General features: G+C 39.1%; 1 protein-coding gene across 1 annotated transcript in view; it reads right to left on the minus strand.

Moving 5' to 3' along the window:
• Nucleotides 1-26,692, minus strand: part of NELL2 (neural EGFL like 2) — a 341,519-nt gene extending 314,827 nt beyond the window's left edge. Inside the window, exons 1-3 of the mRNA XM_049625335.1 lie at nt 26,629-26,692; nt 26,140-26,225; nt 25,571-25,699 (exon numbers count right to left, since the gene is read on the minus strand). Of these exons, the coding sequence (XP_049481292.1) occupies nt 25,571-25,699; nt 26,140-26,194 (184 nt within the window). The 5' untranslated portion in view covers nt 26,195-26,225; nt 26,629-26,692. The remainder of the gene's footprint in view (nt 1-25,570; nt 25,700-26,139; nt 26,226-26,628) is intronic.
• Nucleotides 26,693-27,879: the final 1,187 nt, after the last annotated feature.

Here is a 27,879-nt window from a genome sequence, read left to right on the forward strand (position 1 = left end):
ACAGAAACAGGGAGACAAACACACAGAGGGAAAAGTCCACATGAAGACATAGGCAGAAATTGGAATAATATGAGTATAAGCCCATGAACACCAAAGATTGCCATGAACCACCAGCAGCTAGGGAGAAGAGAGAAACTTTGCAAACACTGCAATTTGGGACTGCTGACCTTCAGAACTGTGAGAATAAATTTCTGTAGTTTTAAGCCCCCAAGTGTGCAGCAGTTTTTCACAGCAACAGTTCAGGAAACTGAAACTTCCGTCCATCAAAAGACTTCACTAAGAAAACAGGCAAACTACAGATGAGATTATTGATAATACATATAAAACTGATCGAGAATTTGTAATCAGAATATGTAAAGAATGAAAACTAAAACTCAACCCAATTTAAAAAAAAAAGTAAGTAAGAGAATTGAACTGCAATTTCCCAAAAGAAGACATATGAACGGCCAAAAAGCACATGGCAAGGTATTTAGCATTATTCATCATCAGGAAAATGAATATTAAAGCCAGAGGAGATATATACTATGTACTCATTACAATGGCCAAAATCAACAAACCCTTACAACACCACATGTAAGAGAAATGGGGAATAACTGGAACTCTCAGACATTGCTGGTGGGAATATAAAATGGTTCAACTGCTTAGGAAAGCAATTTAATACTTTCTTACTAAGTTCAATATACACCTACTCGATTGAGCCAGTAATTGCACTCCTATGTATTCACCATGGAAAAGGGAAGCATATGTCCAAAAAAGATTTGTACAGGAATTTTCATAGTAGCTTTAATGGTAATAGCCAAAAATAGGTAACAAGGCAAGTATCTGTCAACAAAAGAATAGAAAAATAAGTTTTGATGTATTTATATAACATACTACTCAGCAATAAAAAGGGACAAATTTCAGACATGCAACATGGATGAACTCAAAAACATTAGGCTGAACAAAAACATCTAGACACAAGAAACTCCATACTATATGATTCCACTTTTACAAAGCACTTAGAACAAGCAAAACTATGCTATGGTTATATAAGTCAAGAGTGTCCTCAAAGATTGGGGTGACAGAGGGGGAGTGGCAGGGATCATCCAGAAGGAGGCACAAAGATGCTTGGAATCTTTTTTACGTGACAAATTCAGGAGTGTCCAGAGTGATGAGATACAGGTTACAGAGTATACATTTTTATCAGACTCACTGAGCTGTAGGCTTAGTGTCTGTGTTTTACACTATATGTAAACTAGAATGTAAAAAATATTTTTAAAGATGAACACAAATATAAGTCTACCCAATTTTAAAATCCAGCTCAACATCTTTTTTAAATTTTTTTTTATGTTTATTTTATTTTTGAGAGAGAGAGACAGACAGACAGAGCATGAGCAGGGTAGGGTCAGAGAGAGAGGAAGGCACAGAATCTGAAGCAGGCTCTGGCTCTGAGCTGTCAGCTCGAACTCACAAACTGCGAGATCATGACCTGAGCCAAAGTCAGATGCTTAACTGACTGAGCCACCCAGGTGCCCCTAAAATTCAGTTCAACGTCTTCAACAAACCATTAATTTAGTAGGAAGTCTTCATTTCTGGAGATCTGACCACAGCAAACCACTATTTCCCTTTTCTCCTATTAGTGAAGAACTACACCTAGAAGGGAGTTTATCATCGTGCACAATTGATATAAAAGGAATCTAGTTTTTTCAAATCACAATTGGTACCCATTCTATTATTTTAATTCTGGCAAGCCATAAACTGCCAGATAATTCCAACCTGTCCCTTACTGAGTATTTTTGGACATATCCTTCTTAATCCCCTATATTTTTTATACATAATGGAAATAATAAGAGTTCCAAACTAAAGCCATAATAAAGTTTCCCAAATCCGGGGCAAGTCTCTGTTTTTCTATACAAACTAGAAAAAATTAAATTTTTGATCATTTTATAACTTGAGAGATTGTGATTAAATAATTCAGGCTCCAAATTTTATCTTAAAACGCCAGCTGTCCTACTTATTGTTGTATATGGCAAACAAAAGACATTTCCTATCACAAATGAGTATATATTTATATACAAAGGGATGGAGACATTAACTGGTTATAGCCTTTCCTAATTGAATATGATTCCTGACTGATTTAAGGTCCACCAAGCACAAGGAAGGTTAACAGAAATGAGGGACAGTATTTAGAGCTGTGCTATTCAACACAATACAGAGAAGTATACATTGTGGCCTGCAGTGTGGTGTATACTGGGCTAGAACAGTACACTAACCATTGGAGGCTATTTAAATTTAAATTTAAGTTAATTTAAGTTATTACATTTAAATAAAATTTTAAAATTCAGTTCCTCATTCACGCTGTCACATTTCAAGTGCTCAAGAAGCACATGTGGCTTTGGCTGCCATCCTGGACATTTCCATCACATCGTTCTATTGGACAGCTCTGATTCAGAGAGCTGGGGACAGAAGGCAGTTCTAAGGTAAAAGCTGAATTTTAAATTCAATGGAAACTAAGTATTATGAAGCAAAGGAAACAACCCGGTGCCAAGGATTAAGATTTGAAATGTTGTGAACCAGAGATTTTTCATAAACACACACATACATGATAGACACACACAGCCCTCAGGCAAAAACTAAAGGTCAATCAGTGTTATTACCATATCTACTCTCGGGTCACATGACAGTCACTCCAAAGACCTTGTGGCAGCAAGATACCATGTGCCTCCATTTCCAGGAAGTCTTTAATCCAAGATGTACTTTTTCTTTGACCGCCTCAGTTAGTCTCTATTTATGTCACATATTTAATCCTGAAGGCTTTTAAAAGTCAAGATTTTAGATTAGAAAATGACTCAAAGTTCCATGCTGAAGACAGTACTTACTTCTTCTGGACTTAAAAGCTGCTAATACAATGAAAACGGACTTAGAACATTTACACCAATAGCACTAAATAACCATATGGACTAATGATTGGAGTGGATCCCTTGAAGTTACTGACTTGGCCTTGTATATGGTTGAAGGCCATTTAAGAAATAACTTATAGACCAGATGTCTATAAAAGTGCTCTCATAGCAGCTGTGGCTCATTATACTAGTACGTATTTAGAGATTATTGACCCCCAAAGACCACAAAAGTTCCTCTGGAGCCGTGATAGCTAATGACACTTTATCCTAAAGAAAAATACCCACATTGCCAGGCAGTCTATGGTGTCAGCATCAACACGGACATTCTGTTCTTATGAAGATTTTTGATGCCACAGAAGCGTATGGCTTCTTTAGTGCCACTGTGGTCTAATCATATCAAACCCCACTAAAAGAGTCCTCAGTTTACGGATCACTAACAATATTGATCAGCACAGCTCCTCTGGAACCATTATCATTTGTCATGTCAATATTGCTCCTGCTGCAACCTACTGCATTTTAAGTTGCTGCAATAGAAGACTAGCCCATGTTCCAGGTGGAAAAAAAAATCTAAGTTTTCTTCTATACTCTCCACTTTCAGACAGTATACCAAAGCATTTTGGCATTTTATTGTAAGCCACACAGCCCATTTAAGATGATCGATGCAAACTAAATCTTAAAACATATTTTTTCTAGTTTTTTCTCAGGCCAGTAATTTTCAAGTTATCCGAATGATGTTTCAGTGTCCATCTGACCCCTGTGATATGATATGACCTGTATGATACCTACAAATGTTACTGGGGCTTTTCAGTTACACCACTTCCCACAATTATCTACCCTGGTGTTCTTTTTTTTTTCAACGTTTTTTTTTTTTTTTTTAATTTTATTTTTGGGACAGAGAGAGACAGAGCATGAACTGGGGAGGGGCAGAGAGAGAGGGAGACACAGAATCGGAAACAGGCTCCAGGCTCCGAGCCATCAGCCCAGAGCCTGACGCGGGGCTCGAACTCACAGACCACGAGATCGTGACCTGGCTAAGGTCGGACGCTTAACCGACTGCGCCACCCAGGCGCCCCTACCCTGGTGTTCTGACATTTCAGAAACAATAACATCCTGAAGCCAATACCAGCCATGGGTCTTTTGAAAGTGGCTTTTTAATCTCAGAATATCTTGCAAGAACATGAGAGAAGCTGATTATCAGCAGGGAAAAGTTCCCTCCACATTATACAATGCCTGATACTAGAACTCAGGTTATACAACAGTCTGTGCTTCAGATAGCTTCCAGGCTGATGGGCCAGGACAAAAAAGGACCACAGGAGTGGATTAGGGACTCGGACGTACAGTCACCACCATCACCTTATTACCACTGGCAGGACAGTAATTCTCACCCCATGCCAGGCTCCCTGATATGGTAAAAATTCAAACATGTGAATCTTTATTCTTATAAAGTAAGAGTATTGCATTATTATCTTATTTATATGTATATTTTACTCCTATCTTCCCAACCAAGGCACATGTTCCTTAAGTACTATAATCACATATCCTATTACTATGTACTATTTAACTCTGCTGAGACTAATACAGTGGATTTAACACAGTGGACTTATTTCTATTTTCTTATGTGCAACAGGGATAATGTTTTATAAATTATTAATGAGCCTTTCTGAAGGCATTCACCTTAGCTAGTTCAAGCATCCTTCTGCCTGGAACGAAGATTTTGGCTCAGTACAGAATACATATAAATAAACAAACAAACAAACAAACAAACAAATAATCTTAAGTAATATTCAATTTCTGTAATTCAAAAATAGGATTTTGCAGAAAGACTACAGCCTTGCAAGCCTGCTAACTATCTCCAGAGAGGATTTTATAAATTTCTCAAGATCTTCCTTGTATATACCAAGAGCCAAGCTTGTTGAATGTGGCTCACAGAGCTCCCCAGCAGTGTACTAAATATACCCTTCTCACCAATGACAGCAAAGGAGCAGGAGGGAGAAGTAAGAAGATTGTTTTAATAAAAAAAATAAAAATAAAAAAACATTCCTTAAGACCAGAACGGCTTGAGAAGAAAATAAAAAGAGGAGCAAAGAAGAAAGAAAGGTTTTCCTCTGTGGGGCTTTGGCCTGGAGAGAGTTTCATTAACCAAGTGAGGGCATCAGAGAGAACAGAGAAGTCCTCTTGCCCACTCCCCTTTGAACATGAGATGATGGTTTGGGGGACTGCCAAAACTGTATCAGCTTGGAGTCCAGCTACATCAAAGCAAACTCAGTAGTGCAGCGGGCTAAGAAGAAAGGATGTACTGAGATTTACCTTTCCCAAGGTCTGGTTGGGGACCTTGCCAAAGAGCCTACCAGAGAAGCAGTGACATGGTTTTACAGACAGCAATACAAAGGAGCCAACCACTCAGGCTAGGGTCAAAAGGGAGTTAGACACACACCTCATGGTGCTGTTATAGCACCGGCACTGAAATAAGGTGCTCAGCCAGGTTCTGACCAACTGACAAAGAAGCCAGTGTAAAAAGTGACAGCAGCCATATGCTTGAGCCACAACTGCTAGCAGAGCAAACAGCACTGCTAAAAGCCTGCAAAAAGTAGGCATGGGACATCACTCCATAGAGCAGCAGAGGGATGGACATAGCACATTCACACACACACACACACGTACATGCTTGCGCGCGCGTGCACACACACACACACACACACACACACACCACAGATAGAGGAACCAGAGGATGAGCCTCCCAAAGACAAACTCATCATTATGGTAGAAAAAAACAGAAGTGGCAGACTATCTGAAAAACTGTTTTTTTTTTCCCAACAGACTGATCACTCCTTCTCACCTGAAAGAGCTCATGATTTAAGGAATGACCACTAGACAAAAATCATTCAATACCACTCTATTTCAAGAATTTGTTAAGGCAGGGGTCACAGCCCCCCAACAGCCCATACATCTCTAAACATGTAATTTGAATTTTAATAGCTTTAAGTGAAGTCTCAACTTTTTCCATTTAGCCACTGACCTCACTACTCCTTATAATCTCATATGTAATTCAGTGAACTGACTTATGTTATGTGCCTGGACCATGGAAGCAATAATTATGTGAGAGTCTGCTTTGAAATTTTAACATAATTTAGATGTTTCCTTCTGCTGAATTTATATGTCGGAAAAAGGAACTCACAAATTAAGAGGTTTTTAAAATTAAGAGGTTTGTAAAATTAGATGGCTGTAAGATTTCTTGGGTGGAACACAAAATGCACCAACCATAAAATAAAGAAATGATAAATTTTTTATCACTGGACTTCATAAAAATTAAATGTCCCTGTTCATCAAAGGGCTCTATTAAGAATATGAATAGACAAACCACAAACTTGGGAGAATATATTCACAAAACATATTAACTAATGATCTGTAGTCACAATATGCAAAGAAATCTTACAATAAAAAGGGTGAAAACCCATTTTTTAAATGGGCATGACAACTGAACAGATGTTTCACAAAAAGAAAATATATAGTGGTCAGTGAGTAGTATATAATATTATCAAGAAAAAGAAAATTAAATACAAAATGAAATACCCTTTCACATCCACAAAAATGGCTAAAATCAAAGACTACAGGGGTGCCTGGGTGGCTTAGTTGATTAAGCAGCCAACTCTTGGTTTTAGCTTAGGTCAGGATCTCATGGTTCCTGAGTTCAAGCCTCGCTCTGGGCTCTACATGGACAGCACTGAGCCTGCTTGGGATTTTTCTCTCTCTCCCTGTCTCTCTGCTCCTTCCCCATTCGTGTTCTCTCTCTCTCTCTCTCTCTCTCTCTCTCTCTCTCTCTCTCTCTCAAAATACATAAATAAACATTAGAAACAACAACCAAAATCAAATGTTCATGAAAATGTGGAGCATTTCTATGAGTCCAGAATGATCCAAAATTGTACAACTAGTCTGGAGAGCTGTTTGGCAGTTTCTCAGAAAGTTAACTACATCTACTCAGCAATTTCTCTCCTAAGTATTTACCCCAAGAGAAACAAAAGCTTATGTCCAAAAGAGACTTGTACAAAAAAATTTATGGCAGCCTTACTCACAAAGCCAAAAACTAGAAACAACCCAAATGCTTATCAACAGTTGTATATTCATACAACGAAATAATACTCAGCAATAGTGGTATATTCATATAATGGAATAATACGCAACCAAAAAAAAAAAAGGAATGAATTACTGATGCACATGACATTGATAAATCTCAAAAACATTATGCTAAGTGAAAGAAGCCAGACAGCAAGAAGTACATACTGCCTGATTCCATTTATATAAAACCCAAATATAGGCACTCAATCTATCACATAAGAAATCATGTGGATGATAGGGTGAAAAATGTACTGCAAAGGGACAGAAGGAACTTTCTGGGGAAATGGTAATGTTCTATGTCTTGTTTTGGGTAATGATTACATGATTACATAATTATCAAAATTTATCAAATACTCAAGATTTTTTTAATGTTTATTTATATTTGAGAGAGAGACAGTGTGTGAAATGTGAAGGCGCAAAGAGAGAGGAAGACACAGAATCTGATGCAGGCTCCAGGCCAGGTTCTGAGCTGTCAGCAAAGAGCCCGACACAGAGCTTGAACTCACGAACCATGAGATCATGACCTGAACCGAAGTCAGACGCTTAACCAACTTAGCCACTCAGGGGCCCCTCAAACACTAAAGATTTGTACATTCGTTATGTCACAATGAAAATATTTATAATTAAAAAGTAGGTGGACCTAATTCCATAGGGAATAATGATCATTTTGAGAGAAAAAACTACTAACTTAATGGTGCTAAAAATATATTATTTTTTCCTGATTATACAAGTAATGTTGACATAAATAATTCCAACAGTAGAAAAATGAATTAAGTATAAGAAGTCTCTGTATAAGTGGAAAAGTGTAAGAGATGGAGTAAAAAGAATGTCTACCCTATATACTGCTTGGTAATTTTTTAATGGTATCAGTACATTTTTAAAATATTTTGATTTGCTCTAAAGCTATAGTAATCATTTTGTAAACAAATCATTATTAAAGGCTATTTGTTATAATTTTAAAGATTACATTGAGAGAGAGTAAGCCTTCATTTATCAAAGGGAGTATCAATACAAAATAATAATGCTTTATTCTGTAAAAAGTTAACACCAGAAGGAATTGATACAGCTCACTGAATAAAGTAAGTTTATAAAACTTGAATTTCTCAGACTTGTTGCAAAATTTACCAACTTGAAATACAAGATAAGAGTAATAAAATGAATAAATAATTTGAAATGATAGGGACTTGCAACAAAGCCCTGGCAACACCATTAAATGGAGCCTGTAGGGACTCTATAAACCTGTGACAATGATGACAATAACACAGACATCAATGAAAGAGAACAGTCAAAGAGATCAGGAAGAAGAAAGTGATATTTAGGAGGAAAGTGGTGAATCCAGATGAAGAGATTAGATGAAACAAATAGGATTTTGCTTTTGGGGTTATTAGGAAAATGTGGGAGTCTATCTCACAGACAGTATCCTTAAAATATCTCTATTGCATGTACATTATAAGACTATGAATGAAATTAGGCTAGAATGCTATCCATATCATATTAATCGAGTAATTCAGCAGCGCTTCCTCTTTTGTTCAAAGAATCAACAAGGGAGCCCTAAACAGTTATTGTTTATAATAGAAATACTAAAGCAATCTGGTCAGCACACTACTGTCCTGGAAATAGTACACAACATCTGATTGGGTTAGTCTTCCAAACTCACCCATCCACCACCACCCATCACCATAAATCAAGAGGAGTAAAGAATTCACACTCATAAATATGTATTAATGGTAAACTTCAGGAAGAATTTGGTAAGAGATTTGGTAAAATCATTGCTATGCATTTTCTTTCAGAATAATGTGAAAAAGTAAATGGAATAAAATTTCAGACAAGTCCATATTTGTATTCTTTGCTAATGATTGCATGTCAATAACAAGAAATGTACATTAAAAAAAATAACCAACCAGTAACCAACCACTGTTAGTACATGGTAATATTAAACAGAATGATATAGATGAAGTCAACTATTACCTTGTTTCAATCTTTTCTAGCATCCTGCTTATGATTTTGCTGTCATCTTCTTTTTTTTAATGTTTATTTTTGAGAGAGAGAGAGAGAGACAGAGAGAGAGAGAGCATGCCCATGAGGGAGGGGCTGAGAGAGAAGGGAACGGAGGATCCAAAGCAGGCCCTGCACTGACCACAGAGAGCCCGCTGCGGGGCTCGAACTCACAAACCACGAGATCGTGACCTGAGCCGAAGTCGGATGCTCAACTAACTGAGCCACCCAGGCGCCCCTTTGCTGTGATTCTCACTTTTTACCAGTAATTTTTTTTATTTACAGCTATAGCTACAGATAAAATTAAACTATAGCTCCAAAGATAATAGTGCTTTCAAAATCAAAATGCAAAAATGCTTAACAAGTCTATCTGGAGGAGGGAATAGTGGCTGATTAACATTTATTATAAGCCCCATTTCTCCTAGAGAAGGATGATGCACCATGTGCAAAATGGCCTATTTCAGTTTCAAATGTTAGCATCAATCTGCGCCAGAGAGACCCAGTTCCAGAGCCAGCAGTACCCAGGTCTTTTCATGCATCACATCCTGACAGCTGAATCTGTTTTGTGGAGTCTTATGCCATATCTTGCTCTTCCTCAATATCTACAATGCCACAAGGACAGATTTCACCCTTCAAAAACATTTGATCTTTTGTTTGGAAGTACATTCCATTTTACTTTAATTAAAAACAAGTCTCTCTTGCAGTGAGAACTGAAAACATTTCTTTCACACTTCGCATTGTCCCCTCTGATGTATAGATTTATCTTGAGTCCTTTCATTTAATCCACTAAAATATAAATGTTTTCACTGTGTAACAGTGATCAACATCAACAGAGCATTTGATTTCCTCTTTTTTCTAATAGACTTTTACCTGAAACACTCTATTTCAATTTAATGATTTGATATTTCCCTTCTGTGGAGTCATATATGTGTTCACTGTGTAATAGTCATCAACATCAACAGAGCATTTGATTTCCTCTTTTTTTTTAATAGACTTTTACCTGAAACACTCTATTTCAATTTAATGATTTGATGTTTCCCTTCTGTACAGTCATATATCAACATACAAGGTAGAAAAAAAATGTTAACAAATTGTATTTTCCTTACCAACTCCTTCCATTAAGATAGTGTGGGAAGAAAATGAATCCTCCAATATCTCTCAGTAGTATACATTTGTTGCATGGTTATATAATAACTTCAGAAAGTCTAAAATGAGGTAGTTCTGCATTTGTTCCTCTAGTCTATATTTTCCCATGAGAGAAAAGCTTTGTTACACACAGATGGCTCCAGTTTCTTCATAAGGCAGCTAGGATAGTATTTACTTAAAACCTTACTTTTTCTTGTCCGATGCCTGTGTAAATAACATCAGTCCTGTGAAGTTTTAGAAATAAGACTGAGCCTGCAAGTTTCCACAGCCTATCTGGCCTGCTCCCAACTTCGCCCTCTGACTTTACTAATTTGCTGACCAAAATAAGAAAAAGTAATCATCCATTAAATAGGTGGGTTCTTCCCCACTTGACAGTTTCCTGCGTGGTCAATAATTCACAGAGTGAACACTCATTTTTTTCCATTAGTCTCTGAAACATGTTCTAATTTGGAAGTGTGTTATCAAAGAACAATTTAAATTACACTATTTTCACTGTAAATGCAACCAATTATTAAAAATTGGACCCACAGCAGCAAAGGGATGAAAATCTACTATGAGACGCTTTGTTGTAGAGAAACATTTATGATAAGGATAATGAAATTTTTGTAGCGACTTTTAAAAATTGACCTCTGCATAGAGTCTTAGTGCCTTCAAGGTGAGTGGCAATGAACACACATCCTTTCTGTGTTCTTTTCTTTCCCTTTGCAGGGCCGACTTCTTGCAAATTCCCATACTGCAACTTCCCAGTCCAGCTCAAGTTCTTATACCCAATCCGTTTAAATTTCAAACAATCCTTCACTTCAACTCATAACATAATAGTCTTCTAAAAAGTATAACTTAAAACACTGTCCTGTCTCTTCAGGATTATTGTTTACTATAGAAATTAGTGATGCACTTCAGGAAGAATTTGGTAAAGGATATGGTAAATGGCGACCTAGATTTGAGTTAGAAATGTTAAAACTCTGGGGCGCCTAGGTGGCTCAATCGGTTAAGCATCCGACTTCAGCTCAGGTCATGATCTCGCAGTCCGTGAGTTCGAGCCCCACATCAGGCTCTGTGCTGACAGCTCAGAGCCTGGAGTCTGTTTCAGATTCTGTGTCTCCCTCTCTCCCTGACCCTCCCCCGTTCATGCTGTCTCTCCCTGTCTCAAAAATAAATAAACGTTACAAAAAAAAAATTAAGAAATGTTAAAAGTCTAATTAAAATGAGTTCCAATTTCTGACCTTTGAACTTTAAGTAAAAGGATGTGGCAAAGTCATTTGTGTGTTTTCTTTCATAATAATAATGGAACATTAAGTGTACTAAAACCCCACACAAGCCCAAGTTTGGATTCTTTGGACTCAAATTTGGATTCAACAATCCCTTCTTTCAGATATTTTAAAGCATTTCTCCCCTTTACTTGTATATAATGTTTCTTCTTCTATCGTAAAAAGTCCCTCAGTTTTCATTTGAAAGGCAAAAACATAAAGCCTAGAGTCACAATATTTCCCTAAGATGCTTGAATTAAATTATCCATTAAGCATCCTATATAAATTCACTCTGAACATCAAGGGATGGAAAGTATTAACAAAAGCAAGACACTAATACTTACATTTCAACAGAACTTTTGAAAATCAGCCTCTGAAGGAAGAACAAACATATGAATGATAGTATCATAAAATAAGCTGTCTCTCTGGAGTACTCAGACACTTTAAAAGAATCTATATTTATAGTATAATTAGCAATTTGATGAAATATAGGAAGGATACAGCAAACCACATTAGTGAACAAAATGTTCTCCTCCAAAGCCAACAGGTTCAACATTCAGGGACTATCAGAGCACTACATCTCATTGGTAGCACAGACCAACCATTTTTATATACCTTTTTTATTTTCTTTTTAACAACCTGTCAGTCTCTAGGAAGAGCCCTGCTCATTTACAAGTATATGTCAACACACACAACTCATAGTGAGGATGTTCAGCTACCAATTACTGCTGGAAATTTAAATAAGTTCTAAAAATACAGGTTATGTTCCTCTCTGAAATACTTAATCTATTTGGCACTTTTTCTGGGACATTTAATGGTCCATCAGTACAATATGTTAGACTGTAAGAATACAGAATTAGACATAGTGCTTGCCTAGGGGATTCTCTACTTAAATAGACAAGCAAAATAGATTAAATACTAAAACACCGGTTTATGGAAGAACTAATGTGGATCACTACCATTAAGAATGAACATGTATAAAACAGATACACATGCACATATTTATAAAAGAGATACACAGCAGTAAATGACAGGATATCTCTCAGTAGAAAACTTTAATAAGAGTAGTGGAACGATCCAAGATCCTTTTTAAAAGGTAATGTTCTGACGAGAGTGTTAAGGATTATCAGGAAGATGAAAAAGATGTTCTGGACATCAGAGGTTACAATAAAATGAACAGTTAATTCAAAGGGAAAAGAGACTAATTTAATTTCAGTAGGAACTAAAGTGACCTTGGAAAGTATCTAGTCTAATCCTCACCCCCACCCCACTGGAACCTTTCTCCTAAAATAGGTCATTTGAACTCTCTTTGAATATTATTAGAAGTGTGTTTATTGAATGGAATGGATAAATGGATGGATAGCTAATTTTAATGACTGAAACAGGTGATTTTAATTTTAATAATATATCTATTTGACCAATATATCCAGAAATATTATTTCAACATATAATCAATACAAAAGTATTGATATTTTACATTCTTCTTTGTACTGTCTTAGTACCCTGTATGTATTTTTATACTTGCATTGCATCGCAGTTTGTACTCGGCACATTTCTAGTACTCCATAGCTACTCATGGCTAGTAGCTACTATATTTATAGGATGGCTCAATTCTAGAAAATGGTTCACAAACTTGGCTGAACATCAAAATCACAGAATTTTTTTAAATATAGGTTCCTAGGATGCACCCCCAGAGATATGGATTTAGTTAGTTTAGGAAGGTCAGGGAGTCATTTTTAACAAGGCAGTCAATAAACCATTGATCATCAGGTTGACATTTGGGAATCACTGCTCTAGAGCAACACAAAATAAATCTAAGTCCCCTTATACATGACTATCCTCCCAATATGTAAATTAAAAAAAAGTCATATCTCCACTATCTTTTATTGTCCAGGCTAAAAATTCTGAATTCCAAGCTCTTTCAACCATTCCTCATCTGACATGGTTTCCAAAGCTTTCGACTACCGGGTTGCTTTCCTCTGGATGTACTCCAGTTTGGTTTATTTGCAGTAGTAAGAAGTACTACAGCATAGATAATCCAAATTAATCCTTATTTGCCTTTGAAATGTTTCTCAGTACTTTTCAAATGAATACGAGCACCTCTGCTAAATGCTGAATTCACAATACTTCAGACTCAAATTGTAAACTCTCACTGTCAACAACCATAGGGATGTCTACGTTCCTCAACATGCTTATATTTCCTCTGCACCACACTCTATTTTAGAATGCAGAAGAGACCTCTCAGAATAATTCAGAGAACTAAGTTAAGCAAAACTACCTTTTCTCCATGTCTTTCAACCTTCTTACCTTTTCCCATGACTAAAGAAGAAAGTAGTAGGTGTTTTGACTCAAAAGAAGAGTTCCTTAGCCTTCTTTAAAGTTACATAAATATAAAACATAACAATGTCACCCCAAAAAAATCAGATCTGCAGTGAATACTTGGACTCAATTCAATGCCACAAATATTCACTTACCGATATTTGCCTGAGCACATTATATGCTGCCGTGATAGGACACTACAAGAAGAAACAAGCCTTAAAGAGATCACAAACTAGTCAGCAAAATAAATACATCCATGGGGCAAATTTTTATGGAGTTCTTACTGTATGCTAGACAGTTGGGTTACATATCAGTGAATAAAGCATTCAAAAATCCCTGTTCTTATTGAGCTTAATTTCTAGCAGGAGAGACAGATGATAAACAAATGATAGCAAATGATATATAAGTGTATTAAATAGCATGTTAGATGATAAATGCTACAAACACTAACAAATCAGAACAAGGAGTATCAAGAGTACTTGTGAGGTATAGGACTACCTGAAATTTTACTCAGTGGTAAGAGTAGGCCTTATTTTAAAAAACTGATATTAGAGAAAACATTTGAAGGATAGGGGAAAATATGCAGATATATGGGGGGGGGGGAATTCCAGGCAAACAGCCAGTGCAAAGGCCCTGAGGCAAAAGAGTAACTGGCCTATTTGAGGAACAGCAAGGAAGCCAGTGGAGTTAAAGCAAAGTGAGCAAAGGGAGGGATGAACTGATTAGGCTGGAAAAGTAATGGGGTGGTGGAATTGATCATGCAGGTCTTTGTAGGGCAGAATAAGAACTTCATCTTTTGAGTGAAATGAAGAACCACTGAATGGGACAAACCAGTAACATGATATGCATTGCATTTTTAAAAGATCGCTCTGGGAGCGCGAGGGTGGTTCAGTGAGTTAAGCGTCCAACTCTTGATTTCGGCTCAGGTCATAATCTCAGAGTTCCTGAGACAGAGCCCTGGGTCAGGATCTCTGCTGACAGCACAGAGCCTGCTTGGGATTCTCTCTCCCCTCTCTCTGCACCCCCCACTGGCAAAATAAATAAATAAACATTTAAAAAATAAAAATAATAAAAGATCACTCTGGCAACTCTGTTGAGAACAGCCTACAGAGGAGCAAAAGCATAAGCAGGAAGACCACATAAGAGCCTACCGCAGTAATCCAGCGTATAGTGGCGGCTTGGATCAGGAAAGTAGTAACAACGAAAAGAAAACTGGTCAGATTTTTTTACATAAAAACAAGAAAGCTTTAATAAAGTAATACAGTGAGATGGTTGTTTTAATAGAAGATGCTAAGAGAACACAGAGGAAGAAACAATAATTCCACCAAAGGAAGGATTTGTAGTCAAAGTGACAGCTTAGCTGACTCCTGAATAATATGTAAAAGGAAAAAAAAATCAAGAAGAACCAGAGAAGGAACTGGCATAGAGTTGTTGGTGGCCAGAAGAAACATAGAGCATGACCAGTTCCCTAGGGATCTTACAGTCTTAATAGGGAAACAATACAGCAAGTCACTCAAGACCAGGGTCTCAGGGGGCCACTGGGATAAAAATTTGACACAGGGACTCTGGACTATAGAAATAAAGAATATATGCCAGCAAGATACTCAAGAGAAGAAGCCAAAGAAGTAGCAGGAAATGGAAGGAAAGTGACCCCAATTCACAGAAGATCCACAAGACCACCCCAACAGTTCTGTCAACATTAAAACACTGGCTCCTGGGCTAACGTTGAAGACTCCTGAAATATTATCCTCCACCACCAGTTCCCACCTTGCCGAGGAAAGCCAAGCTTCCCCCAACAGAGCCAAGTAATGCCCCCATCATGTCGTTTGTTCCTCAGAACTGCTAACACTTGTCACAACTCAAACACTAAGCTAAACTTTCAATATGTCAAGAAAGTAGTGTGTTTGGGTGCCTACAGAGGAGCTATGCTATGAATCTTCTTTTGTGGGTTTTCTCTCTGGTCCCCCCACTTCTGAACAGTGGTGCAACAGGGCAAATTACACTCCTTCCTCTCCAAATCTGCCATGTGTTCTCATTCCTCTCCACCCACATCTGCATATTCTCTTCCACCCGTAGAACCAAGACAGCAAAAACAGAACAGAAGATGTTTCAGGGCCGGTTTCTTCCCCACTTCAGTTTACCTTCATGTGTCTTCTCTGCCTCATGTGAAAATCACTTCACCTCAGCTCCCTCACAAAACCCACCGCTTCTACCAGGAAGCCCCTAAAATAATCCAAGGAGCATGGTTTTCTGCTAAGCTAATTCGAAAATCAAAAAAAATACTTAAAATACATTAGATGTTTGGTAAATGTCAGACACAGTTTCATCCACAATCTATCTACATATCAACTCTAAGAAGTAGTGCTGCTTTTATCTCAGAGATTAGTTAAGGAACAAGATCAAGGTCATGCAACTAGTGAACAAAGGATTCAAACACAACACGTCCAGCTCTGGAGTCCATGGACCCAACTACTACTGCGTCTCACTATGAATTTACAGTCCCTTCCATCATTTCTTCCCTATGTCCAGGCCATTAGAGTATGACCTTTCAGAGCAGTGATCTGCTGTCCTCATTCTAAATCCTCCCTTTGTAGGGAAAGATATGTGGTTGCCTGGGTTCCCCATCCCTTCCCCAGAATGAAGAACGTCAGCAGAGGCACCATTAAGAATGACTCGGTAAACAATTGTCCGAGGGCCCAATGGCTGGCAGCAGGCCAAACGGGAAAGGGAAGAGTCAGGCTCCACTTTTCTTCCCACCAGCTCTCTCCCTAGTTCTTTTTAATTACAGTGGCCCATTTCTGAGTTCCAACAAATGAGTTTACAGAGTGAAACAAAAGTCATCATTACAAAAAATATCCAGTAATAAAGAGTTTGCTTATAAAACGAGTTTGCACATATATCTACCTCTTCAATGTTGATTCTAACTGAAACCTAGCTAGCAAAAGATGAAAATTTTCACAGAGTCTATAAAAAACCATGTGAGAAAAGTGCTCAAATGACACACAAAGGCACTAACTTCTGGTGGTCTGACACAGGTAGATAAAAATAAAAAATAATAATTTTACCATTATGACAAACATCAAAACATAATGGTTTTGCATTAAAAGGATAAAGAGAGAGCCCTCACATGTTTTTGCAAACACACACACACACCACTTGATTTTGCTCTATTTGCTCTGTTTTTAACTCAGTTAAATGATTACATACACTCTGCCATATATACACTGAGGCATATAATTTTCATTGTTTTTAGCTTCATTCTTTAAGATAAAGTCCCAAACTTTCTTCTTCAGTACTTTTTTTTAATATATGAAATTTATTGTCAAATTGGTTTCCATACAACACCCAGTGCTCATCCCAAAAGATGCCCTCTTCAATGCCCATCATCTTCTTCACTATTTATAATTAAATCTCAGTTCCTATTTTACCTCCTCTAATATTTTATGTAAACATCCCCCCCCATTATACTGTGTGCCCCATTCTTATACACAAAAGCACTGCAGTAAAAAACAAAACAAACAAAAAAAAACCAACTAATAGAATTGAAGTAAAATCAACAGGAGACATATCACACTGTAAGGCCTTAATGTCTGATACCTAAGTTATCAGTTAGCAGGTATTGAATTATAGGCAGGTATTAACAAGAATGGGAAAGAGGGTAGGTGTCTGAAAGACTGGATTCTGGGACCAACATGAGGACAAGGAGCCAGTGGGAGATGGAATAAAGGAAAAGAAAGGTGGAGGCTCTTCACTTTAACTGCTATCCAGGGTATGCCTCAGCCATGACATTCAAAGTCATCCACTTGTTGGAGATTGTCAAGACTGCTCCAGCTCCTCCCAAACCAAACCTATTTGGCATCCCACAGAAATCCCTGGCACTTTTGATAAAGACTTCCAGTTATGCTTGCCCCTGCCCATAGTTATGCCTACCACACTCACTGGGTGCCAAACACCATGCTAAGTGTTATCCATTCTGCTTCTAAAATATTCATGCTAACTTCCCCCCCTCCACTTCTGAATTAACCTTTTGAGGGAGGAAGGGTCTATTTTTAAAAAATAAATACAATCAAAAAGCCCGGTGCTTGATTTTGTTCTTTGCTCCCAGAATGATCTCATAGCTAAATGATGGAGAGAATTTCTTAAAGACTCAGCATTCAGTATGAAGCCTCTGACTTTACACGTTAAGAAATTATTTTAATTTTTTCTAACGTTTATTTGTTTTTGAGAGAGAGAGCGAGTGAGTGAGTGACCGAGCAGGGGAGGGGCAGAGAGAGAGGGAGGCACAGACTCTGAAGCAGGCTCCAGGCTCCGCCCTGTCAACACAGAGCCCCCTGCGAGCATCAAACTCACAAACCGTGAGGTTATGACCTGAGCCTAAGTCAGATGCTTAACCAACTGAGCCACCCAGTTGCCCCAGAAACTATTTTAAACTACAAATGACTAACATAACTTTAACCGGCTAATTCAAGTTTCCAACAACCCTACAAACACACTCTCATGCATAGTAGAGAGAGGGCTCAAAATAAAATTTAATTCAGTTACAAAACAAATGGATGCTAATGTTTAACATATATATTAGTTTCCTATGGTTGCTGTAACATATCACTTTAATGGCTGAATCAATGCAAATTTATTATTTCACAGTTCTGAGGGTCAGAAGTCCAAAATGAATTCATTAGGCTAAAATCAAGGTGTTTGCAGGGCTGTGTTTCTCCTAGAGGTTCTAAAAGAAAAATCCTTTTTTTTTTTTTTTTTGCTTTTTATAGCTTCTAGGAGCTTCCCACATTCCTTGGCTCACAACCAGCTTCCAACTTCAAAACCAGCAATGACCTATCAAGTCTTTCTCACAATGCATCACACTGACACTGATGCCTCTACCTCCCTCTTCCATAAATTAAGGTATCCTTATGATTACATGGGACCCACTCAGATAATCCAGGATAATCTCCATATTTGACATCACCTGATTAGCAACCTTAACTACTTCTTTTTTTAAAATGTTGGTTTATTTTGAGAGAGAGCAAGTGCACATGAGCTGAGGAGGGGCAGTGAGAGACAGACAGAGAGAGAGAGAGAATCCCAAGCAGACCCAGCACAGAGCCTAACTTCGGGCTTGAACCCATGAACCGTGAGATCATGACCTGAGCCAAAATAAAGAGTCAGACGCTTAACCAGTTGAGCCACCCGGATGCCCTACCAACCTTAATTGCTTTTGTAACCTTAATCCCCCCCTTGCCAAGTAACATACTATATTTACAGGTTCTGAGGGTTTAGTATGTAAACCGTTGGGAGACCGTTATTCAGCCTACAACAGCCCGTCTTTCACACCCAAAGATTCATATGCATCCCACATGCAAAATACATTCACTCTATCCAAAAGTCCCCAAAGTCTCAACTCAGTAGAATATCAACTCGAAGTTTAAATCTGGTCTAAATCTTATCAAGTCAAAAGCCCCAAATGTCAACACCTAAATCAGGTACAAACGAGGCCTTGGGTACCATCCATCCCGAGGCACAGTTCCTCTCCATCTGTGAACCTGTCAAGCTCAAGAAACAAGATGTCTGCTCCCAAAATACAATGGTGCAATAGACATGGGATAATAATTATAGACATTCCCATGCAAAAAGAGAGAAAATAGAAGTTTAAAAATTAAACATCAGACTCATGCAACTTTGAAATCCAGCTAGGCAAATTATATTTGATTTCAAAGTCTAGGAATAGTCCTCTGTGGTCCTTGGCTCCACCTCCTGGGATCTCAGCTGTGCCTTCTGGGCTCTCAGTTGTACCCTCTTAGTCAACCTTATTTTTTCATAAAAGGTGGTTCGTGTTTGCAGCTGAGTAATCAGCTTGTTTGTTGCTTGTAGAATTTTAGGGATCAACAACCTTCTTTTACTACATCCTCACTTCCCTTTTCAGGCCCAGCCAGTTGCATTTTTGCTGGTATAGTATTCTCAAGAACCACATGGGTCCCCCCATATGTGTCATGGTGATTTACTCCATTAGACAAGAGGCTCCTCCACAGATATTTCTTGGCTACATTTATCTCTGTAACTGGCTTCTGCTGAGATGTTTGAGGGAATCCATGAGTTGCATGTTCAATTTCTTCAAAGAGCCCTCTATGTGACTGAGTACTCTGACCTTACTGCTGCGACCCTAGCAAAATATTTTCCCTAGAAAACCATCGGCTTTCTCTCCAAGGCAGGCATTCCTGACAAGGAATCTCCTCACTTTAGCATCATTTTCAATCTGGGAGGCTGAGAATTTCCCAAATATCAAGTTCTGGTTTCATTCTGTTTAATAGTTTTTCCTTCAATCTGCCTCTCTCACTTTTTACTAGAGGAAGCAGTACGAAAAACCCAGGCTGCACCTTCAATAATATGCACATAAATCACCTCAGCTAAATACCTAAGTTCATATTTACAAGCTTTACTTTGCACATAACTGCAGGACACAATTTAGCTAAGCTTTCTGCCACTATATAACAAGGATCCCCTTTCCTCCAGTTTGCAATAGCATGTTCCTGATTTCTATCTAAGCTCCCAGGGGCAAGTGTCTTTAACGTCCACATAACCAACAGTTCATGACAATTTAAGAATTCTCTAAGGTGATTTAGGATTTCTGTACCACACTCTTCATTTTCTTCTAAATCCTTCCTAGTAGAATTGCCATCACCATATTGTTCCTAACAGTCTATTCAAGACAATCTAGGTTTTCCTATAATGTTCTTCAAAATTCTTCGATTCTATGCCCATTTCCCAATTGCAAAGCCACTTCCACATTTTTGGGTATTTCTTACAGCAGTCCCCACGTCCACATATCAAAATCTGTACTAGTTTCCTATTGCTGCTATAAAAAATCACCACAAGCTTAGTGACTTCAGTCAACACAATTTATTATCTCACAGTTCTGGAGGTCAGAAATGGGCTAAAATCAAGTGTCAGCAGCGCTGGACACTCTAAGGGAAAATCCATTTTCTTGCCTTTTTCACCTTCTCATGACTGCCCACACTCTTTGGCTCATGGCCTACTTTTATCTTCAAAGGCAGCAATGGCAGGTTGAGTCATTCTCTCATTGCATCACTGACACTGACTCTTCTAGCTCCCTCTTCCAGATCTAAAGGACCTTTGTGATTACATGGGGACTAACCATAGAATCCAGAATAGTTCTTACCCTAAGGTCAGTTGATTACCAACTGCAACTCTACATACATCTTAATTTCCTCTTGACAGGTAACATAACACAGTATCAGGTACCTAGTATTAGGACATGAACATCTTTGAGGAAGCATTATTCTGCCTACCACAATATATCTTTATGTAATGACAAATTTTCAATTCTCTTCTATTAACATGGTCTACCCTGTAATCTGGTCTCTGCTCTCTTCATTTGTGATCATTTCATATCACAACCATATGCTTCCACTACTCTGAATTTCTTCCATTTTTTTCAAATGCACAATGCTCATTCCAGGCTTGGGATCTTGGTTCATGCTATTTCCTTTGTCTCTGTGATTCTCCCTCTCTGAATCCCCATAGCCCCTCTTCTACAGACTAAGTATCCTTCAGCTATCAGCTTAAATGACTCTTCTTCAAAGATAGTCTCCCTGATCCTATGACTCCCTAGATTATAGATTCCCATTGCACTCTTAGTTTTTCTTCATAGCATTTACCTTAACAGTGATTAAATTATTATCCATGTAAATATTTATTTAATGACTATCTTTAAGACACTCTGAAACTAAAGTTCTAACTTATTCCTTTGCTTCATGCCTAACACCTAGCAGGATACAACTGCACAACAAAAATTTATTTAAATGAATGAACATATCTCCTTTAATCCCGATAACAACATTAATTTTATAATTGAGGGTGCTGAAATTCAGAGAAATTGAGTAACTTCACCATAGTAAAACAACTAATGAGATTCCACTTGGGTCTATCTTGACTTCTAAGCCCATCTCTTTGTCACTGTGTTATTCTATTCTATTGGGGCACCAATGACCACTGTCCCTAGTCCATGGATGTCCACTGACCATCATATTGACAAATACTCATTGCAAGCTTGCTTTCCTTAATGCAGATACCTTTACCTAATAAAGTCAATGGCCTAACACCAAATGCCCAATTTCAGTCCTGTTTTTAAATACTGACCTAAGAGTAGGCTTGTGGACGTTTTTTTCCCTTTAAAATCTTAAAGTTCTTTTAAAAAAATAACTACTAGCCTTATTTTTAAAAAAAAATTTTTATAACGTTTATTTATTTTTGAGACAGAGAGAGACAGAGCACGAACGGGGGAGGGGCAGAGAGAGAGGGAGACACAGAATCAGAAGCAGGCTCCAGGCTCTGAGCCATCAGCCCAGAGCCCGACGCAGGGCTCGAACCCACGGACCGCGAGATAGTGACCTGAGCCGAAGTCGGACGCTTAACCGACTGAGCCACCCAGGCGCCCTGACTCCTAGGCTTATTTTTAAATTCCCAACTCAGGAAGAAAATATGCTTTGATTTTATCTTACTTCTCTTGCGGGGATTAATGATATCATAAAATCTGTGAACACCTTAGAAGAAATTTTATTAAACCAACAGATGAAACTATCAACTTTGGGAATCTGGCCAAAGAAAGTGTTAAAACCAAAGATCTAAAAAATCATGCTAACATTGCTAGAAAGTGCTAGAACTGTGTTTCTTATGCTCTCTTTCTTGGTCTCCCATGACAGAGAAGAAAGAACATTATCATTACAAATATTTCCTAGACTTTAAACAAGGTAAGTAGGTAGAATTCTATCTACAATTACACTAGTCCTTAAGATTTCAGAACTCTTTACAAGCCTTCAGAGGTCTTTTCATTGTCAGCATTCAGTCCTCTATTTTTTAAAAATGTAATATATTTTTGTGGCTATGAGTCAGACTGAAGCTAGAAATACTTAGATTTTGATGTAGATTCCAAACTGTTGCTTGGATACTTTTTCCTTTTGAAAATGATTATAACTGGCACACATAAAAAGCCACATTTATTAAAGGATGATCTAATTTAGCATCTTCTTACTTCAATTTCCAATTCAGCTACAAATCAAATTTCAACAACAACAAAACAATTTTAAGTGATACTAAATTTTTAGTGATACAGTTGCTATTATGATAAAAACCAGATATGACTTGGAAATATATTCCCACTTGCTTTTATTATCATATATAATAAAATATAATTATTAATATAGATTCATATTGCACAATAATTTACAAAAGTTATTTTATAGTTTCAAAAAGCACTGAATTACAAGCATCTCAAATAGCACCACAGAGAATAATGAAGTAGTCAAAAGGAGAAGCAATATTAAATGAGCAAAAATCATTGGGAAATTATATGCTGAGGTTTCTTTATTTCAAAGCTAAGAGACAAAAGAAGATGGTTTTATCACTGCAGGAGAAATTTAATGGTTCAAAATCTCTTCCATCTATATAGAACATATTTGATAGCACAAAGTAACTTATCTGATAGGTTCATGTGAAATCTGAGAGCATCTCACAAGTTTTGTAATTTGTTACCATCCTATGATATTTGACACACTGTACGAAAATATCTGCAACACCCTCAATTGACCATAAATCAAATCCATCAAATCTTCAGAATCTAAAAGCTTTTGTCTCTCTAAAAGCCATGGAATCCCCGTGAAGCAGTAGGAGTTAGAAGTGGCTTCTTAACAATATTTTCTAATAGCAGAGAAAAGGTATTTCCAAGGTAATGCAGAACTACCAAGCAGAGCCAAAGATCCACCTGTTGTCAATTGATAATCTAAATCTCAGAATAAAAGAAGTTAGTAGAGCATAATCAATAGATCAGTAACATATGCCTACTGAGAACACAGCAGGTAGCAAATACTTGCTGATTGATTGGCTATATGAAATAAAGCTCATAATTTGGCAGGAAATGAAATTTTACATCTTCAGTTCTCAAAAACTAGATTTGTTGGGCATTTACTCAGTGCAGGGCTTAGTACCAACAAGGAAATAAAATCAATTCATTGATATGCATTGATAAGTAGTTACAATGGACAATTCATTTGCAACACAATGCCTACCTTGATGAACTGGCAATTTAAATAAAGATGAATACTAAATATTGCTTTAAAAAAATTAACCAGGAAAAGATATTTGTGCCTTGAGACTATTTCCTAGAAATTGTCTAATTGTCTAGCATGAGAACATAAAATCACAGTCCTGAAGGTTTCTAGTTGTGACAGTTCAGATACTCTTCTGAGAAAACTAAGAACACTAGTATAATTTAAAGGAGCTTTGGAAATTTTAAGGGCACTTCAACATCATTTGTTTATTAGGAGCGTTAGCTTCTGTAAAGCTTTTCAGTTACTCAGATTAGCAGTCCTGAAATAACTTCGCTTCCAGTTCACAGGGACTGAAAATCAGAGGTTTTAAAAAGAAGAAAAAAGGAAGAAAAAACCAGAAGCTTATCCCTAATGACACTTCTCTTCCACTTTGTGAATTTTGCTGACAGTCTAGTTTTATTTCCTTTATTAGATTTAGTCATTCTTTTTAAAGGATTCGATAGCTAGGCTGCACCTCTACCCCTCCCCCCAAAAGACGTTTCAGTAAATAAAATATCATCACAAATATTTATCACAATAGAAATAGTTAGTGGGCTCACCATAATTAAAACAGAAAGTGACATTTTTTATAAGAGTAAGCTTGTTTTAAATAACTGCAGCACATGTCAATTTCCTCCTTTTCCCGTTGTAAGCTTTAGTGCTACTGTCCATGGTGACACATACTGGCTATGTCAGGCAACAACACCACCACAGAGACATTCAAGTTTTATTTTATTTCTGTTTTTTGGTGGCAGATTTGCTGAAGTGGTTTTATTTTGCACATCCAACTCTTTAGTAATTATGAAGCCATGGCACCAAAATCACACAAGAAAACTCAGGGTGGCTAGTTTAGTCAGTTCATCAGCTATGTTAAGCCAAACTTCATTTCTCTTTTGCCTTCATCTGTACTTCACCATATATGAAACGAATCTTTCTGTATGTGTTTAGCTACCTTTTAGAATCTCATATTACAAATCAAGCAATATTCAAAAGCTTTGGTAAATCAAAGGTGACAGCTTGATGTACTGGAATTTGCTTCAAACTATACTTTTATATATAAATTATGATGTAGACATGCGTGTATGGCCAACATCCACTGACTTAAAAGAAAAGTTTTATTATATTAAGTATACAATTAATGGTGATACAAGGTATACCTTTGAATTAAAATTTATTTGAAAGATTTTCAAAATCATATTTAAGAGAATATTATTCTTTCTCATTGTTAGAGTAGAATCGTGATCTTTCAATAAGAAATCATTTTACATATAGTATGTTTGTGATATACAGTAGATAAAATTATTGAGAGGTATTCATTTTTCCAGAAAGCTACTCCACATAAAGAAATTCCTCCCAACCAGGCACCATTGTACCTGGAACTTTCAGAGAGCAGTGTCTTAACTAAGATTAAGCTATCCTATTTTCTACCTAAATCAATTTCACCCAAATGAGGCGTTTGTGCTATAATTCATTGTTCCCCAGACTCTAAAATCAACCATCTGCCATCGGAGTTTCTGTACAGTAATTAAGGAACTATCCATTAGAACTGGCAAGAGTACAAAGTAAGGAGGTGGGGGCGGGAGGGGAGAAAAACCAAACCACTTAAAAAGAGATGGAAGGTGTGTGTCTGTCACGTTAACCCCTCCATATCTCAGGTCCAGATTACTGTCATCATCCATGAGGCAATACAGAAGTTAGGAGGAGCTGCGAGGCCAACTCCCTCCTGGGTTATCGGAACTGAAACCGCACTGGGGACTCGGCGCGCACTCCATACCTTGAAAGAGAAAGGCTTTCGTCCCATTATGCAGCCCGGGGACCTGGCGCACTCCAGTCGTGGACTCCCCAAGTTCTAACTCTGTTAAGACGTCAATCTGTAGAGAGGGGTCCACACCAAGCCCCCAAACTGGTGGGAGGGTGGGGGAGAAAGAAAAACCTCCATCAAAATGCAAGCCTCTTCCTCCAGGGCAGCAAAGAACCGAGTCTAAGAGATAATAATTGGGAACTGATGAGGGAGGCGACTCCCTCCTCCGCCGTGCGAAGCCTTACCTGAGATCAGCAGCCAAGCTTTAAATAGCGGAGCACCCAGTCCCATTTCCCTGACCTACTTTAAACCCCTCTCGGTGCAAAGTTCCCCCTCGGCCCTCAGACCCCGGACTAGGGGTGTGACCCGCCCTAGCGTCTCCAAGGCAAGCACAGAAAAATCCAAATGCAAACCCACCCCTACTCCAAGCTTCCCACTCCAGACCTACTTTGGATTGAGGAAAAGCAAGGCGTCCCCAACCAGCTCCGGCTGCCCCCAGGCGGGGGCCATCCCATCCCCCGCCCCATCTCTGGGCCACTCACCTGCTCCGAGACCGAAGATCAAACAGAATGTTCTCAGTAAGACCCGAGACTCCATGGTGTGGATCTGCTCAGTCCATCGTCTCCCTCTTTAAAAAATAAAAATAAAAATAAAAATCGAAGAGGTTCTCGGAATCAAGCGGGAAAATAGCGTTTGTGTCTCCTGCCGCTGCCTCGCATTTACTGATTAGTAGGATTAATATGAATTGGTTCCCTAAGAAAAAAATGGGAGGACACCCCAGGCACGTGAAGAACTTGGACCCTCCAATGCGCACATCATTCCCACACGCAGAGCCGAGGCGGCAGCGCCGGCAGAGCCGGGGGCCCAGAGGGAGGGGTCGGGCTCGCCCGGGGGCTGCTCCGCCGGGGAATTATCTCCGGAGCTGAATAAAAGCAGCCGAAGTCACGACACCCCCAGAGGAAGGGAGGCGGCCCCAAGAAAGCCGGGGGTGAGGCTGCCCCGCACCCGCCCGTCTTCCCCACCGCGCGAACCTGTTGTAAAAGCAGAGACAATGGAGAGAGCGCTGGAGACGCGCGGAGGAGAGACGGCTCCCCCGGAGCGGGAGGGGCAGGCCCGGGGAGGCGGGGAGACCAGGAGCGGGGAGGGACCGCCGAGGGCGAGGCCAGGCGCTTCGCGTCCCTCTCCAGCACGGGGCTCCTTGGTCTCCAAGCCCCGTCTAGCGAGCCCCGGAGCTGCTGCAGCCCCGCCCTCCTATCACCCCCCCCGACCCCCGCCCTCACTCGCTGGCCCCGGGGAAGCCAACCTCCTTTCGGGATCGAAAGATCTAAATTCGAGGTGCTAAGTTGATGGGCGGTCTTTGCTCTCACCCCTTGATTTGGGACGCGTATCTTGAAAGACAGACGGGAGAGAAAGGACCACCCAGTCGCAGAAGGCAAGGCTAGGAGACGCGCTCGCCCGCCCTTTAGGCAAAGGAGGGAAGCCCGCGTATTGTGTACTGGGCTCCGAAACAGCCCCGGGGACTGGAAAAGGAACTCCCTCTCTGGGGCATGCGGCGGAGGGCTGCCAAAGCCTGCTAGACTCTCCTGGTGGAGCCGGACGAAGTAGAGAGAGACAGGGGGAGGCGGGAGGCGAGCCTGGAAATCCCTGCGAGCCCTAGCGGAGAGGTTCCCTGCCCGGGGCGGGGCGCTGGAGAGCTTCCCAGACACGGAAGGCGTCGGGGAGAACTTATCCTGGAACTGCTGGACAGCTCCGGGACCTAGAGCGCCCCCTGCCAAACAGCGCCGAGAACCGGACTCTTGGTTCTCCAGGACCAGCACACAGCAGGAGACAAGGGCAGCAGAGCGAGTGTGCCTGTCCACGCTGAAAAGAAGAAATGATAGGTAGGTGGATAAATGGATGGATGGATGGATGGATGGACGGATGGATGGATGGATGGATGGATCCATGCATGCATAAGAGAAAGAGAGCAGAGAGAGAAGAGAGAAATAAGAGGAAGGCAGAGCCTGGGCAAGAAAGAAGAGCGCCCCCCGGCCCATTGTTGACCACACTCAAGCACTCAAGCAGGCTCTACACGCCCTTCCCACCTACACGCTAGGACCGTAACAGTGAGGTCATTTGAGGTCTAATTCTCAACGCGCAAAAGTATATTCAAGGTCAATTGCATATATTTTTCAACACAGCCCTAAAATTCTGAGGTAAATCTCAACAAAATTCAATGCCCATATTGAACAGAATTTCAAAAGTGATTAAAATGTTAATTGCTCCAAAGATTGAGTTTCTTA

The sequence above is a fragment of the Panthera uncia genome, chromosome B4 (assembly GCF_023721935.1).
Source record: "Panthera uncia isolate 11264 chromosome B4, Puncia_PCG_1.0, whole genome shotgun sequence".
NCBI classification, from domain to species: Eukaryota; Metazoa; Chordata; class Mammalia; order Carnivora; family Felidae; genus Panthera; species Panthera uncia.